Below are 18,640 nucleotides of genomic sequence, written 5' to 3' on the forward strand. Positions count from 1 at the left end.
ATTTTTAAGTAGCCTACAATCAACTTGAATGTTTAAGTCATTTCAACTTAAATTACATTAAACTATCTTGTATAATCTTGTATTTTGATGAGTTAAAGCAATGTAAAAACATGCTGTCATAACTTATTGATCATATAATGTTTTACAGCGCCTCACAAGATCTCCACGTGCTTCCCGTCCGTCACAGAATGTCATGTCGCTTGACGTGTGTGTGTGTGTGTGTGACAGATGGGGTCAGTGCGAAAATCCTCTTAGCAACTTTCTGCTGATGGAGGTTCATTGAGTAAAGCTCCACACTTTCGCAGTATAGCGAGGCCTCGCTCGCTTTGAGTTCAACTTGATTGGATACAGATTCAGGATACGGACATGTCTACGGAAAAGGTACGTTTGTTTTAATAGGCTGATTGCATGTTGTATTTTAATCTTTTTTATTAGCCTAGGCCTATTATTTTTTGAATCTCTGTTGATCTAAATGTTGATTCATTAAAGGACATTTGGAGATTATCTGAATTATTTTGTTCTAAACATACATCTGTTATCAGAATTGATCTGACCCCACTGTATATTTTGAACATTAATAATTTAAAAATAAAAATGACTGTCATTATCTTGTTGGTTGATGCCTTATGTCTAAATCAGCGAGTTCTGATGAGGTCAGTTCTAGTTTTTCAGGAAAGATCAGTGATATTAAGTGAATAATCGCGAAGCTTGTTACACACGTGCCCATTAACACACACTTTCAGTCATGAATTTCACAAATATTTAACATAATGCATTTGCATGAATATTCTTTCTTAGTATTTCTTACTAAAATAGCTAGTAAGAAATGTTAGACTTTATATATATATATATATATATATATATATATATATTTATAATATAGTCCTTATAATCATGAATAGCTACGTTTAAAAACTTTAGCTCCAGGGTTCAGAGCTTAAAAGATATTTTTTGAAATTATAGAATTATAAATGGAAATATGGAATGTCTCATTCAGTGCACGTACATGACCTACAAACCCAATTTGAGTACATTTAGGCAGCACAGATATTCTATTCTATTTGTTATTTTTTATTTTTTTTACCACAGAGGTTGTATTTAAAGTGACTAATCTTATTTGTGACTGATTTCAAAAATGTATTTGGTCTAATGTATAGAATTTGCTGTTAATTTATTGGAAACATGATTGAATTAGGGTTTGTGTTTTCCTCCACACCTCATGAAAGGGATTGACTGAGGTGACGGTATTAATAGCCTTATTCTGGCTGTGTCTTAAGTGGATCTCACACACACACACACACACACACACACACACACACACACACACACACACACACACACACACACACACACACACACACACACACAGACTGTCAGTACAGGCCACACTGAATTATCTCATGCTTTTGCTCATTTACGAGGGTGAAAAGATGTGTGGATACATTTAACTTACACGTATGAAGACAGTCTACAACAAAAAAATGATGCATAGATATGATGTGTTTCCATAATTGACACCTTTGTTCAACAACAGGATGAGTTGCATAATGTTGTTATGCATCAGATCACTGCTATCAATAGATCTAGATTATGCATTTAAAACATATTACAAATATCAACGTGCATCACAAGTGATTGTTTTCTGAATAAATAATGCATAAATAAAACTTCAAATGCACGTTGATAAAAAGTATTTTTGGATGCTGTTTGACATGAATTTGTGTGCAGTTTTGTGCTTCAGAATTTTCTACCACATCTTTTTTCATTTTTTTTATGTTCCTTTACATTTTATTAGGATGGATGAAAATAATTGACTAAAACATCTTTTATCTGTATAACTTCCTCCGCATCAGACACATCCGACAGCACATTTCAAGCAAAAATATGACAATTTAGTTTGACAATTGTGTCCTTCCATGTCTAATCAACCAAATTTTCGAAACTTCCTGCTTGATTTTGCTCATAGACAAACATTAGTGATGAAAGCCAAAATATTAAATGAATATTTACTGGGTAATCCACTATTTTGTGGAGGGGGTCAAAATGACCATTTTCACCTGAGATTTGGAGCCAAATTACAGGTGGGCGAAAATTACTTTAGAAAGATGGCAGCATTATTATTTTATTTTTACACGGAGACTGGTAGGTCTATTATAAAATTCTGTTGTCTTCCACAAATGATATGCCAATGGTGACGTTTCAAAAGAGGGGAAAAGCACTTTTCCTGTTTTCCCCCAAAGTTTGCATGCCTGTAACTCAAGAAGTATTAAAGATATCTTAATATTATAGAAAAAAAAGAAAAAGAAAAAAAAGTTGGTTAAGAACCAGAATCTAAAAGGATATTGAGATATATTTATATGCTGTTTACAGATTGACCCATATTTGGCTTTTGACCACTGAAAATGTGTTTAACAATTTACTCTTAGAGCCACATTGAGATCCCCATTTTTCTGGGACTGAACCACATAGAGCCTTAAAAATTAACACACCCAAAGAAAAGTTTGTTAAGAACCAGAATCCAAAACCATATTGAGATATCTTTGCTACTTTTTGAGTTGCAGACATATACTTAGGAGAAAAACAAAAGTGCTTCTCCACATTTTTGAACTGTCACCGTTGGCATATAATGCAACAAGGATTGCTAAGCACAAGATCTACCAATCTCTACATAAAAATAAAATAATGATGCTGCCATCTTTCTAAAGTCATTTTCGCCCACCTGTAATTTGGCTTGAAATTTTAGGTGAAAATTGTCATTTGACCCCCCCCCTCCACAAAATAGTGGATAACTCAGTAAATATTCATCCTTGGCATTTAATATGTAGGTTTTAATTACTATTTAAGTTAGTCTTTCTTCAGAGAAAAATATTATTTGATTTGAAAATTAATGATTTGAGCCTGGGACCTCTGGTTGAGGAATGACCCATTTGACTCAGACAACACTAAATAACCTATAACCATAAGTTCCATAAATCCATTTACCTTGAAGAAAATGAAGTGTGCAGTAGGATGAAGAATAAGATGCTTCTGAATAACTTAAATAGATTGAGAGTGATATTCAGAATGTTGTTCTCTTCTTATTTGTTGCTTTCACGTGCATCATTACTGGTGAGTTCTCTAATTTTCTAACAAAAAAAATCGTTGTCTGTGCTCTCACTATTCCTTCATGCCTCCCTGTTCTGAACGATATCTGACACTTTGCATTGCTATGCATTTCTCGTGTTTATTGACTCTTCAAGATTAATTTCTTGATGTATTCCACATTTGTAAGTCGCTTTGGTTAAAAGTGTCTGCTAAATGAATAAATGTAAATGCTTACACTCTAAAAAATGCTGGGTTGTTTTAACCCAATGTTGGGTCAAATATGGACTAACCCAACGTTGGGTTAAAAAATGCAGAAATGCAGACAAAATCAAAAATGGACAAAAATGCAATTAAAAAATGGACAAATTGCATTGGTTACATTAAAAATGTTACCCAACGGCTGGGTTTGTCCATTTTTAAATTGCTTTTTTAACCCAACGTTGGGTCAGTCCATATTTGACCCAACATTGGGTTAAAACAACCCAGCATTTTTTAGAGTGTAATTTTTTATCTCTCCAACATGCCATTTACAATAATGTAATTTTATGACTGCGCACATCAGAATATTACAGAAGCCCAAAAAGAAGAAGCCCGAGTCCACTCCAGTAGAGACCAACGGAAGCGAAGCCAAACCCAAAAAGCCCAAGAGCAAGAAGAGCGGAGATCTGTCGGCCGAGAGCAGCCCGGCCACTCAGAGTACGCCAGAGAGTTCATGTCCTGAATGTCACACCAATACACAGTTCTGTCATGAAACTCTAGATAGCAGGTCCTTAACTTAAACTGCTTGCAATCACATCATTCTCCATAGGGCACAGTTGATTGGTTCCTGCTGTATCAGTAGCCAATGAGCAGCTCAACCTTAAATACTTGTTCAGCATTTGCTGTAGTAGTTGCAGTGCGCTTTCAGAAACCCTCCACCTTCCCCAGCTCCACCTGTATAGATCTGCTATGGGTAATTCGCTATATTATACAGCAGCAGCATGTCTTGTGTCGTGTGTGTGTATTGGCAGTAGCAAGTCTCGTACTTGATCTACAGCAGCAGCAATAACAGAAACAACAGCGTAGCAGATCTGTTACGCCAAGACCAAACATATAAACATCGTCATATCCATTAACATACCAAACACTCCAAGAGTTGTCATGACAGAACTGTGCTTCTGTCAGGCTGTTTACACAATTCTCGCAAACCTCCCTCACAGATGGAGAGAAGGTGAAGAAGAAGAAACTAGAGAAGGAAAAAGAATCAACAGAGAAGGAGAAAGAATCCAAAAAGAAAGCGAAAAGTGCCCCAAAGAAGAAGAAGAGTAAGTGACCCTTGTGTATTGATATACTATTATAGTTAATTTTTGTATTTTCAGTTTTTATTGGAATTCTGTTTTATTTAAAATGTGCTTTGTCGTATTATAAAAATTTTTTGTGTACATTTCTATTTAGCTTTATTTTTATTTCAGTTTTAGTCATTTTAGTACTTCAACTTGCCAAGGCAACATCTCTAATTTTAAGACATCATCTTTAATGTTAAGTTAAAATTAGTTTAGATGTAAACACTGATGTCTACGGTAGTGAACAAACTATCACCATTTGAAAGAAACTTGACTCTAGTCTTCAAATAAAGATTGTATCATTACATTGTTACACCAGTAGGTGGCGACAAGTGACTGTTAAAAAAATGTATTTGTCATTGAATCATTCATTCAAGAGATTAATAAAAAAATGCTGATTCATCCAGTAAAGTCTTAATGAGTGAGTCATTGAATCAGTCATTCAAACAATTGTAAAAAACAATTTTTAAAATATTTTTAAATAGGCTTTTGTTTAATTGTCTATTCAGAATCGAAGGAGAATCATGATTTTTTTTAATTCTCAATTTATCCAGAATCGTGCAGCTCTAGTTTCAGTTTTCATCTAATATTTTTATTTGTATTTATTTAAGCTTTATTTCAGTTAATGTTTTCAGTTATTAGTTTTTATTAACAATAACAGCACTGAAGTGACCTTTCACAAATTCGGTTTTATTGAGGTCTATTAAGAATATAGAGTTATGAATGTGTATAGCATCTCAGACTGGAAGAATTTGATCATACTGATACTTTTGATTTCAGACTTTAATATCTTGAGCTCATTTTGAAACATACGTTGAAACTGTGAGATAATTGGAGTTTGTTTCTCAGGAGAAAAATCAGTTCAACCCATTTTTCTCACGACTGTCTTGGAGAAACAACTGTAATACTAAACAATGTCTTCTCTCTCTTACAGGATGATGGTGTGACATTTGATAAGTGTACCAATTTTTCTTTACTGAGCACTTAAATGTGTTTATTGCTAAACAGGTTCTACAGAAGATGATGACGATGATGAAGAGGACGATGGGGAGACAACTCCTCAGAAGAAGACAAAGAAAAAGACTTCAAAAGAAAGTTCTGATGGAAAAGAAAAAGAGAAGGAAAAAGACAAGAAGTCCAAATCAAAAGGTGTCCTCTGTTCAAATGAGTAACATAAAGCTCTTTAAGCTTTCTATTATGAGCTCTGATGTTACTTTCAACTAGATTTATTTATGCATTTGTTTATTGATTTCTTGCTTTATGTGAACATGAAGACGTCAAAGAGGACGCAGACAGCAAAGGAAAATCTAAAGCCAAGAAAAAGGAGCCGGCCTCCATGTTTCAGATAAATGGAGACAAGCCTGAAACCAAGAGTAAAAAGAAAGGTAATGTTCTGAGAGCTTTTCTACATGCGTGTCCGCTTGATGATTCAGAATAATGTATATGTTTGCTTATCTTTTGGATGAAAAAAGCCGCCAAATCTGAGAGTGAAGATGAGAGCGAACCAGAAACCAAAACCAGCAAGACGAAGAAGAAGAGCAGCTCAAACCCATCCTCCATGTTTCAGACAGGAGGGGACAAAGACAAAGACAAGGACAAAAAGACAAAAAAGACCAAAAGTAAGTATTATGATATGCTCAATTTGACATAAAAAGACATAAAAGCTTAAATTCTTTTAAAAAAATCATGGTATTAGGTTAAATGTTACTATATTACTTTTTATTTTTTGTTATATCATATATTTTGTCACTATTACTATAAATACTTAAATAAATAAATAAATTCAGTGAATAACAAATGGTATTTTTTAAGTTGCTTTGATTCCAATAAGGCAATAAGTTGTATTTTTTTCTGCATAGCAATAAAATTAAGTTAAAGAACCATATTGAGGGTTATACCCAGGGTTTGAAATTATCTTTTTCACTCACCGGCCACTTTGGCTACTACATTTTTAAGTTACCGGGCCATTCAGAACTTCTACTAGCCAAAAAAAGAAAAGAAAGAAGAACCAGATTAACTATGACAGCTTATATATATATATATATATATAACATATATATACAGTATATCAAATTGGGATTTCATACATTAATTTCTTATTCAAACAAAATCCTGTTATCCAGCCATCTCCTCCCCTCTTTCATCCAGATCCTTTTCACCAAAAATGACAGATCAGTACAGTACAAAGAACATCAAAAAAATGTAGGATGCTGGAAAATAACAATGTCTTTTTAATATCAAATGCTTTTTTTCAAGCGTGCTGTTATTTGTTGCGTAGTGATGGTCATGTTCAAGTACGCCAGATATGAGCAGATTCTGCGCAATTCGCTGTATTTAATATATCATGATGACTCACGAGTTGAGAATTTGCGTTAAATCAGTGAAGATTTGTCTTACATGAACTTCCATGAAGTGAGTAAACATAATAAGTAATACACCAAATTGGCTAGTGATTTGACAGCGTTACCCGTCCCAGTTGATTTTTACCCGCATTTGGCGGGTGTTCATTTCAAACTCAGGTTATACCATGTCATTGTGAAGAAATTTAATATTAACTATTTTATATGTATATATATATAAATCTTAACTGATTTGTTTCCATAAAATGACAGCACAGCTGTTCCCATGTCTGATTTGATTGTTTCTCATCCTCAGATCCTGCTAAAGCAGAAGAGACTGAAGACTCTGATTCAGAAGTGACACAGAAAAAGAAAAAGGGAAAAGGGAAAAAAGGCAAAAAGGTAAATTCAGTGTATTCCACATTATTCTCATTCTATTATCAATTTTATGTGGGATTTTTTTAAAAGGTGGCCCTTTTTTTTCCTGTGAAGGAGGAGCGAGCACCTTCTCCTGTCATCGAGTTTGACAATCTGGAGGAGTTTGTACTTCAGCCCGCTCAACAAGGCGTCACGGTAAAGTGCAAAGTGACCCGGGACAAGAGAGGGATGGACCGAGGCCTTTACCCAACTTACTACCTGCACCTGGACAATGAGAAGAAAGTATGACATCTACTGTAATGTTTGTATTTATCAGTAGGATGGATCAACATAGACACTCTTAGAAGAAAAGGTTCTATATAGAACCTTAGGGTTCCGTCAGGTGCTTCATATATAGAACCTTATAGGGGTTCCCATCATGGGATTATTTAATGGATTTAGTTTTAATCAATTTTGTTTCAATTTATTTTTAACTTTAAATAAATGTTATGAATTAAGAAACATGAAAGTATTCATCAGTTTTGACTTCTCCTTATATAGAACCTTTCTGGCAATAAGAAGTCAAGAACCTTAGAGTTCTAAATAGAACCCAAATGGACCTTTTTTGTAGAGTGTACCTTTCAAAAGTTTGTGGTGATCAGTAAGATTTGTTTGAAAGATTTCTCTTCTGCTCACCAAGGCCGCATTTATATACAGTAAAAACACTAATATTGTGAAATATTATTACAATTGAATATATATTCAAATGTAATTTATTCCTGTGATCAAAGCTGAATTTTCAGCATCATTACTCCAGTCTTCAGTGTCACATGATCCTTCAGAAATCATTATTATATATATTATAAATGTCTTTAATGTCACTTTTGATTAATTTAATGTGTCCTTGATGAATAAAAGTATTAATTTCTTTCAAAAAACAAAGAAAATCTTACTTACCCCAATATATGGTCCAATAGTCATCACTAATTTTAGCTTTGCAAATAGGAGTAATATGAATTCCGACGTAACACATCTTTTTTTGTCCATTTTACGTCTAGGTGTTTTTGTTAGCTGGAAGGAAGAGGAAAAAAAGCACAACCTCAAACTACTTGATCTCCATAGACCCCACCGACCTCTCCAGAGGAGGAGAAAACTTCATTGGGAAGCTGAGGTACGTGGGTTTGGACCATTACCAATATAGCTGCTCTTTATATGATACTTTTGCAGGTCTATGACACAGTCTCATAGATTTAAAGGTTATTTGCACTTGTATTTCAGGTCAAATCTGATGGGAACTAAGTTCACGGTGTTTGATAATGCACTGCATCCGGACCGAGCTCTGCCGGACATGTCTAACGCTCGCCAGGAATTGGCAGCCATTATCTATGTAAGGCAACATTACAATACTGCTGTAGTTTTGGTTGAAGCAATAATCAATGAAACAATCTCAGTTATATTTCATAATATTAATTTGATATTATATTGTGACTTTAGGAAACAAATGTTTTGGGCATGAAAGGACCGAGACGAATGATTATAGTTATTCCTGGCATGACCAAAGATGGTGAACGAGTCCCCATACGACCACGTAGTGTAAGTAAATCACAAATGTATACTTACATACACACACATTTTTTTTTTAAAGTACAACTGAATATACTGCTTTCCAACAGGACAATAATGGCCTCCTCATGAGACATCAAAACAGAAATATGGAAAACTTGATAGAGCTGCGCAACAAGACGCCAGTGTGGAATGAAGATACGGCGTCACATGTGTTAAACTTCAACGGCAGAGTCACACAGGCCTCCATCAAAAATTTCCAGATTGTGCATAACAAAGACCGTAAGTCTCTGTGTGGATACTGCTTCACAAATAGATCATGTTTGGAAAAGCATTCTCTAATTTTGCAATATGCAAATCATCACAGCTACTACAGTGTTACTTTAGGATTCTTATATACTGTTATAGTATTTATTAATATTTTGAATTATCATTTATTTTAATATTTTAATTTTAATTTGGTGCTTTTGTCATTTTTATTAGTTTGCTTTTTAAATTTCTATTTAGTGATCATTTATTATTTTTATTTAATAATTAAATAATTTATTTGATTATATAATATTATATGTAATTTATTATTTAGGTTGTAGTACTTCAACCATTTAAAGCCAAATTAGTGCCAAATTAGTTAATGCAATATACTGTATCCCACAATGCAATGCACTTGACTTCACCATCCATTTCCAATTGTGGAAAATGTACCAGAAATAATATCAACAGCACTTTTTTAATCTCTTTCTTGACTTACTGTTTGAAAAGTGCGAAAAGTTAAGACATTTAAATGTAAAAATTGATTAAAAGTGCTAAATAATCTTATGTATTTTGAGATGCAACACACTGAATTAAACATACAAAATTCTAAAGTACTATTATTTGAAAAGCTTATTGTTCCATATTGCATGCATGCTTTTTCACTGTTTTATATAATAGTACATGCAAAGTGTGCAGTATACACTGTGCAGAAGGATGTTGTCAAATACATTTATAATTAATGGCAGTATTAATATGTTAGCGAAGTAAATAAAAGTTTGCATGACCATTTTTTGGGCTATATTTCAGTGGACTACATTGTGATGCAGTTTGGGAGAGTTGCAGACGATGCTTTCAGTCTGGACTACAGGTATCCTCTGTGTGCCGTACAAGCCTTTGCCATCGCCCTCTCCAGCTTTGATGGCAAAATCGCCTGCGAGTAACAGTGTCAAGATTTCCTGCTGGCCTCTTTCTGTGATTTTGTCACATGTAGCAAATGGGAAACGTTCTCACTCAGCATCAGCTCAATTCTCTTCAAGAAGACCGAAACCCATTAATCTGTCAAATGAAGCACCATTGCTTGTGGGGTTGCATGATTTTACATGCCGTAGAGAGAGATCTGTTGGTCATATCCTCTTATATGAGCTAAAATCAAATAATGGTTGTGCAATGGGTGTACTGGAGAACGGAGGGAGTGCCTCCTTTTATGATGTTTGATTTGTGGGTGTGAAAGATGCAAATGACCCCTGGTGGTGAGGAGGTCACATTAGACGTGGTATGTGCTTAAAAACGGCGAAAAAGAAACAGTGGACTGTGTTGTATTTTTTTGGGTTGTATACAATTTAATTCGTATTTTAATAACGTCTTCTTCACATTTTAGCAAACCGGATTAAAAACAGTGTTGCATAACCTAATAACTTAAGTAGAAAAGGCACAGTTTAACTTGTATGTTTCATTGGCAGTCGTGCTACATTTTGTGTGTGTGTGTAACTGTGTAAAAATGCTTGTCCAAGAGAGAGATGTCTGTGCAAGTGTGCCGAATGCTGAAGATTAAAGCAAGGTCCAGATTTATCAGAGCTGATGGCAAATTTCAGATTTTTGCACATGCAATATCATTGGCATGACTGATGCGTGGAGTATGTCAAACATCTCAACCACTCATGCAGTTTCTCGCTTACTCAAGCAAATATTATTTGGAATACTATGTGTCATTGCTGAAATAATTCCATGATCACCTGATACAGATGCGAAAACCCATTGTTTGGTGTTTAATTTATTTTGTTTTGCCTTTTACGTGTCATTATAGTTTATGATTACTTGACTTCTGTAACATAGGATGTATTTGATAAAAACCCATAACTGTCTTAATGCATGCAGACAAAAGTAAATCAAATTAGACATGTTCTTCCATTTTTACTCAATGTGAATGTAAATGTAGGAAGGAAAATGCAATACTGAGAAATGAAATAAAAGTGTTTGTAAAAATGTGCTTCGTTTAAGAGTTTCTTTTATAGGTGTGTTTGACCGATGTGCAAAAGTTAAAGTCAATATGAAATAAAACTACTTTAATCTAGCACATTCATGGTATTTTTTAAAATGCTTATCTTTGCAGCCACTTACATTTTCACTGGGAAAATGATGTTAAGCAATAGCCAAATATCTATTTTGCCATTTGTTTTAGGCTTTTAATGCTGCCTAATGTTAATTTAATAAATGCCTTGGCAATAATAGCAAACTTACAGATTTAAAAATAATTTGTAAGTCCGGTGGATTGTGAATGCTGATTTATATTGACTTTAAATGCCTTTCTAAAGTATATATTGAAGATTAAGTCATTGCATGGGGGCTGAATGAATGAACTGTACAACAAATGAAAGTCTCTGTGGTAATATTATCACTTTAGCTCAGCTTTAGCTGTGATATTACACTGAGGATCTCTCTTTAAACCTTCAGCCTCAGGCCAGACCAGATGATCTGTCACAGCCTGCTGGGTTGGTTGTCCAAACTTGTAGATCTTAGAAACGTTTACCGCGTAGAGTTGCTGTGATAGTTTCAACTACTTCCTCATCTGGTCCCTGTTGCTTTTTGTAACCTTTGTAAAATGTTAACTTTCCTTAGCCGATCTTTACTTTGGACTGTTTACTCACATGTTTCAGGTTTGACCTACAGACGGAGCTCTACGCCTGTAGAGATGCGTGTTAAAGCAGCATATGCATTATAATCTTAGGCTTTCCTCCAGGATATTACATCACTGAGTTTGACTGTTCTGCTCCCCTGAGACGGTGGTTGTGGTGAAGAGGTTTCACTGTTCACACTCATCGCTCTGGAATGTTGCATGGATTCTATTAGAATTCCTGGACAATGATGATGATGATGAAGGCCTTCTAAAAAGGGTTCGGGAACCATGCTGCATTTGACCTGCAAAGATAACAAAGATAATCATTGCTTCATGTAGTGATTTTAGGCAGATTTTATGAATTCTTCAGAATTTTTGTTCAAACCCTCTTAAAAGTATACAACAACTTATTTTAATTATTTAGCACGTGTATGAACCAATGTTGATGAACAAATCTATATCTAAAAATTTCAAAGGAGAAACATTACTCTTTTATATCTACAAAAGAAAAAGACTAAATTTGCTAGTTAACTAGTAAAAGTCCAACTTGTTTATTAGTGTTTAATTAATGAATACAGTAACAAATGAGTTGTTTGAATATTTTTGAAAAATGTGCAATAATAAAATAAACTGTGTTGGTGATAAAGGTGCAATTTAAGGAATGTGTTTCTTTTTCTTCGAGATTATTCTTGCATTTCACAAGAAATAAATAATTAGTACCAGGGGCCAGTTGCATAAACATAGCCGACAAGTTAAGACTGTGTCTTAAAAAGTAGTCTGAGTGATAACTAGCAGTTAGTTAGGACTAATTACTCTTAATCTTCAGATTCATATTCGACCAATCTACTTTTTCATGCAACTGACTTAAAAACCTTATGATGAGACTTAAAGAAAAACATAGATTGTAAGACTATTCTAAGCATTTTATACAACCGGCCATAGTACATTTCATATAAGTAATTAATTCAAAAAAAGTAATTACATTCATCTAAACTTGGTTTTTCATTAGTACAGTAGCTCATGTACAGCTTTTCTTCATGTGGCCCAAAGTGGGCGTGGCGTCTGGACAAAGCCCCGCCCCCATTCGTGTTGATTGACGCTCAACAGTGGCCCCTCCTTAAACTTTTTTTCCCTCCTTCGTTTTCCACTGAAGTGCGTGAATTTCATACCAAACCCATACTTCGCATTCCACCTTTACTGTCAAACCGGGAGAAATATTACTGAAAACAATAGAGCACCAAGATAAATATAACTTTAAAGACATAAACCTCGTCCTGTTCTTTCGGTAGAGGTGTTTCCTAATAAAGGTGAGTTTTAGATTCACTCGTTCCCTTTGTCTGATCGCGTTTTTCACTAGCGAAGTTTTCAGATCTTTGTCATATTTTGCATTTTTCCTCGGAACTCCCTGCGTTGGGTGGGATGAGGGACACAATTCCGTGTGGATATGCTGTAATTGTGCGTGTGTGAGAACGAGGAAGCCGTTTTAGTGTGATAGCCGGGAACTTTTGCCTTAGAATTAGACTTTTAAGTTAGAAACATTATTTCAACTAACGCTTCCATTGTTGCACGTAGAAGTTGAGTCGAAAATGTCATGCTCGTTTGCACAGGCTCTTATTTACTCTGGTGGCAGGATTTTCCGAACACTTGTATTTGAAAATAAGCAACGAGGTTTTGTTGTTCCAGAAAATTGTCAGAGAGAAACGACAGAAGTGTTTGGAGAGATCGTTCGCCCTTTTTTCTGCGTTATCAGGTAAGTGTAACAGTTTGTTTCACTTGACAGGCTTAAGAAGTGTAACTGTTACTAAGATTTAATATTTAGTGATTTATGTGAGGTTAACACTGATATATTTTTAAGAGTAGAGAAATATATGCATAAAACGTTATGTTCTTTGTTTACAAGACTTTCTTGTAAAGAACTTTTTATATCATAACGTGAAATGAAAACAAATTACACTATTGGAAATAAAAAATATTATGTGGATTCAGTAAACTATTTAAATATTTTCATAATATATTGTTTTTAAATGTATAAAATATTTATTATGAAACTGTTTGATATGATAATGTCAACTGATTTCTGTGGAAACTGTCGTATTTGCCTTCAGGCACTTTTCATATTGCAGCCAACTGGTTTATCAACACCGATTTATATAATGTTCATATTTTTGTATGGGGCTTGATGTCTTAATGTCTGTAATCTATTGTTTATGCTATACTTATTATTTTTTTATAGTATAAAAAAAAAAGAAAAAAAAATTGCCAAAAAAAAAAGAAACCCCGATCAGTTTACCTCAGGTAAAGCAGTGACGTTGAGTGATCTTCCCGCCCAAATAAAGTTTAAAGGTTTCAATATTAACCCTTCAATGGTTTTAAGATAATTTTGACTCTTTTTGGTGTCTGAAGCCGGCTTTGTGACGTTTTTAAGAATATCTAAACACAAAATAAAAGCAGTTTACAACTTTATGGTCAAATTTGTCAAAGAACCAATCATGGCCCTTCAACATATTATAAAACATAGTTTCTGTAAATCTATGAAATACATTTTTTTAACGTCATATAATTTGCGGCCAGATTAAATACTTCGTCCATAAGGAGAGTCTTTAGACCCTTAAGAATTTCATTATTTTCAATGTGGCGCAAATCACTGGTGGATGACGTTTCTTGGGACAACAGGGGGGTTAATGAACTCTCATATTATTAATAACTTTTTACATCTCATCAGTGTATTAATTAGCATTTTACAGTTGTTTTTTTTATTGGTGAGACCTAAGTATTTTCAGTCCTCCTCGTAAATATGTGAATTTGTTTTTAGTTCTCCCACACATATGCAAGTATGTGTTATGATGCTGTCCACATTTTGATTGCTCCTCTGACTTACTATTAATGGACAGGTTTCGTTAAACAGAAATGCTGCACTTCAGGTTCGACTTAGTCAGTTCAGCCCAAACTGCTTCTTCAAGTTCTGCTGCTTGTTTGGGTTGACTTCTTTTTTACCTCCTTTTTAGAAAGGTTGGGCTTCTTTAAAAAAAAAAAAACAAAGGTTGAAATCCATCTAGATATAGGTCAAGTGGTGTTAAGTTTTGCTTAGAAGTGATTGTTGTTGTGTGAAATTCTTTTCTGTGTTTGTATAAATTGTTTCTCTTTGAATAGACTGTATGTACACCAGATGTTGTGGTCTTTGAAGTAACTAAATGTTCTCCCATTTGTTTTGTCAAATTTTTTGTTTACATTTTGATTGGTTCACTTACAGACAAATCATTTTTGTTGTTGTTGCATATTCGAATTCTGAAATGTTGCCACAATATCTGATCAACAACAAATGAAACCAATCAAGAGATTTACACCAAGTCTTTTTAAAGTTTAGTCTAGTTTAGCGTGTGACGTGCACTTTAGGCAACCTGTCCTGGTATTTGCCACTTAAGTGATGTGTGCACTTTACTGTAAGTCACTGCTGTGGTACGGAAATGTCTGTTGAAAAATTCCTTTGGGTAAATATGTAAGCTAAAGCCTAGTGTTAATGTCAGTGGTCCCTTATGCAGTATTCAATGGCTAATATGGATGCAGTTCGGCACGGATAACATCAACACAGGCGGTCGTGGCCTAATGGTTAGAGAGTCAGACTGGTAACCCGAAGGTTGTGGGTTCGATTCTCAATAGTGGCAGGAGGTGTGTGTGTGTTCACTACTCACTCCTAATGTTTGTGCACACACTTGAATGGGTTAAATGCAGAGGACAAATTCTGAGTTATGGGTTACTATACTTGGCCTTCACATCATGTCACTCACAATGATAGAATGCTAATTATTTTAGACCTTTAATTTTAGACTTGATACAGTTTAATGATCTCAAACAACATTTAGGAAATAAAATGATTTCCACAGTACTGTTGTTTTACAAAGTATTTACTCAAAATTCACAAAAATGTGAAACATTTTCCATTGACCAGGTTTTGAGGAGATGCATTGGAACGGAGGTGATTTTGTATATTATGCACAATTGTATGTTTTTCTCGATTGTTTTAATGGCAAAACATTTGTGCGCTGCATTTTAAGCAGACATACATTTTTTTTTAGGGGGGTGAATTTAAACAGACGCGCGTTGCCTTTTATGGCTTCCGCGATGGGCCACATTTGTTTCTCAGCTGCAAATTTTCTGTTTGCTGTTCTCATTTTCTCAGACATCACAAACTAACCCCGAACTCCCTCCACTGTCAGGCTTTGCCGAGCGAGGGCATTTGCTCTTCCATGCTAAATAGAGCTTCACTGTTTAATAAGCTAACAAATCAGTTTTAATGATTTGTTTGTTCTTGCGCTGAGCTCTCAATCAAGTACCCAAACCAGTCCTGAAGTTTGCAGTCATCTCCACGGCATTTCTAATAGTTCTCGATGCAGAAAGTCCCGAGCGTATCCTCCTAAAAGGATCGAGCGTGTGCGATTGGAGCAGATTGTTTGTGCCATATGTGTTTATGTTGCTGGCCAGTTGACAGTTCCTTTAGCTGGTTTGTGTTAAGGGCTCAGCTGAGAGCATAATGAGCCTCTTTCCATTTGTGCAGACTGAAGCGGCCTTTTAGCACCCGCCGCAGAAGTGGCTCTCCAAATGGTGACCACTTACCTGTCTGTCAACAGAGCTCTGAACAAATATCTAGCTGTGTGTGTGTGTGTGTGTGTGTGTTTTCAAGCATTTGAGAGGAAGAGAACATCTTGCATGATGCCCTGCCGTTTGGCCTCCTCACCTCCCTGTGTTTGCTGAAGGAAACATTTTATACGGTCTTCAGTTCCCCCAAAATTTAATTTTTCCCTTTCAAATTAAAGTCCTTTTCCGCGTCGCGGTCGAAGGAGCCTGTGGCGAGACGCGAGCCAAAGCATACAGAACGTGTCGCTATGCTTTATTAATTATGATGGTTAGGCGGCCTATGAAAGCATGTTTACATTGCGCTGAAAATGAATGCCCGCTCTCGGGACACTTGTTTACATACATTTCCTGCGCGAGACATTGGCAGATAAGATTTTCTGGCTTCTCCGTGGCCGTTTTTGGATTGAGGGAGGGGCGAGCTGTGGGCTAGAACAGTATAGCCTTTGTTTCTGTCTGTCTGAAGTTGCTAAACTTTCCAGTTGTTCTTGAAACCAACTGTTTGTGGCAGTGCACCGGGGTTCACACGGCAGTCAGATACGCTCCACACACACACACACACACACATGCAACTGAGTTGCATCTAATCTAAAAATGTGAATTGAAAAAAGGAAGGCAAGTTATTGACTATTTTCAGCTTTCTCTCTTGTAGTTACTTTTATTTGACATTGTTTGCTAAGAAGATCTTTCATGGGATCGTTATCAGAGTGTGGTAATCATTTCAGTGAACATTGTTGGCATTTTTTTTGTCATATCATCATGACTTGATGTATATATTATTAATTAACTTCAGGTATGGCTCACACTTATGGCTCAGATTACTAGCCCTGAGTATTAAAAGAATTATGACACAAAAATAAAAATTCTGTCATCGTTTACTCACCCTTTAGTCATTCAAAACCTGTACCTTGTACACAAAAGGAGATGTTTAAAAAAAAAAAATCTCGTTGTGTAAAACTAAATATGGTGCAAAACAACATTGGACCCATTCACTTTTATTGGTTTGCACTTGCAGTGTCGTTTTGGACCCCACTTAGTGTCCAAATATGATCTTTTGCGTTCCACAGAAGTCAGTCACACAGGTTTGAAATGTCACGAGGACAAGTAAATGATGGCATTTTTATTGTTTAGTGAACTGTCTCTTTAAATTGTGTATGAGATGTTGGATCATGAGGCTTAGTGATTTACTTAAAGGAAACAGAGTCACCTGACAGTTCCCCTAAAATTCCCCTAAATCTAGTGTCGGTTTTATATATTATAACATGCATCTACTCTAGTTTTAGAGTTGTACTGATGGATTGTTTACCATTTTAGATCAAACCAATGATTTTTTGCTATTTTGGTGGCTATCTTTTATACTTTTGCAATATTTGTTTTGGAAACCTCTAATCTAAGCTTTGTAATATACTGAAAAGCATTAGGTGTAGGATTTACTTTGAAACCTTTTTCACTCAGAACAAATTGCTAGTTAATTTTACAAAAGAAACTGCAAGTAACACATTGAAATAAACATGATATTTTCAGTAGAAAGTCTAAAATAGTATTTTCTTGTAAAACGTACTCCAATAATCTTTCTTTTATTTACCACTTTGAAAATTCAGTCTTACAGTGTAGTCAAGAAATGAGATTGCAAATATAATTTGTATGAAATTGTATCTTTTTGGCGTGGAAGTGTGACTCAGAGATCAGCCTCTTTCTCTCTGCCATCCCAAGAGTCCTCTGAGCGTTTGTCTCCTTATGCGTGTCTTTTCGGTTTTCTTGGGGTTTGGCACGAGCCCCTGCCTCAGCCACTAAATGACCAAGTCAGGCAAGAGCACTCCTTCACAAATTCGCCTGACGCTTTTCCTCGGAAAGTGCTGAATCAGACGTTCGAGCGAGTCCTCTGGCACACGCGGCGCTCTTTGTGTCAGTCTTTCCTCTGCTGACTGAATCAGCACTAGAGTAAACCATATGGAGAGATCTGAGAGCAGACGGCCGTCCTGGAAAGTCACCCCCATGGATAATGTCGAAAGTCAGGAATCTAGAGCTGTTAATATACTGTAGATTCATGTCTAGCTGTCTCGTATGCGTCAAGGGTTATTTCCACCAGGGGCTTGTGTGCATGTAAAGAGTTATTTTAGTGCTCTTACTTGAGAAAGAGTGTTTTATCCCTACATTTTCTCCCTAAGTAATTTTACACTTTCCTGGTCTGTCGAGCAGATCGACAGCTAGCTCTCTCTCTCTCTCTCTCTCTCTCTCTCTCTCTCTCTCTCTCTCTCTCTCTCTCTCTCTCTCTCTCTCTCTCTCTCTCTCTCTCTCTCTCTCTCTCTCTCTCTCTCTCTCTCTCTCTCTCTCTCTCTCTCTCTCTCTCTCTCTCTCTCTCTCACACACACACAGACTCTTCAACTGTGATTGTTTCCTGAGTGCCGAGCCAGAAAGGAAGTAAGAGGAAGTTGTTGGAGGAGAGTTGTAGAATTTATTAGAGCTAAATGCAGAGAAGG

The 18,640-nt window shown here is 35.6% G+C and overlaps 2 protein-coding genes across 8 annotated transcripts in view; both read left to right on the top strand.

Annotated features, from left to right (window-relative positions):
* The first annotated feature begins 222 nt into the window (after nt 1-222).
* LOC311301778 (tubby-related protein 3) lies at nt 223-10,903 on the top strand. Its single transcript, XM_084427110.1, has 13 exons — nt 223-381; nt 3,657-3,780; nt 4,284-4,388; nt 5,415-5,555; nt 5,681-5,791; nt 5,879-6,025; nt 7,062-7,147; nt 7,238-7,405; nt 8,161-8,273; nt 8,381-8,489; nt 8,597-8,695; nt 8,776-8,947; nt 9,725-10,903. Exons 1-13 carry the CDS (start codon nt 367-369, stop codon nt 9,856-9,858), a joined length of 1,524 nt encoding a protein of 507 aa, XP_084283236.1. The 5' UTR covers nt 223-366; the 3' UTR covers nt 9,859-10,903.
* A 1,757-nt stretch (nt 10,904-12,660) lies between these two features.
* The window catches only part of tead3b (TEA domain family member 3 b), a 50,869-nt gene continuing 44,889 nt past the window's right edge, over nt 12,661-18,640 (top strand). For 5 of the 7 annotated variants that reach the window (XM_084425538.1, XM_084425541.1, XM_084425542.1 and 2 more), the window contains exons 1-2: nt 12,678-12,838; nt 13,215-13,281. The gene's annotated coding sequence lies outside the window, so the exon portion shown is untranslated. Of the gene's footprint in view, nt 12,839-13,214; nt 13,282-18,640 lie in introns of all 7 variants that reach the window. The other 2 variants (XM_084425539.1, XM_084425543.1) reach the window with 2 other exon arrangements.

This window comes from Rutilus rutilus (genome assembly GCF_951802725.1).
Source record: "Rutilus rutilus genome assembly, chromosome: 12".
Lineage (NCBI taxonomy): Eukaryota > Metazoa > Chordata > Actinopteri > Cypriniformes > Leuciscidae > Rutilus > Rutilus rutilus.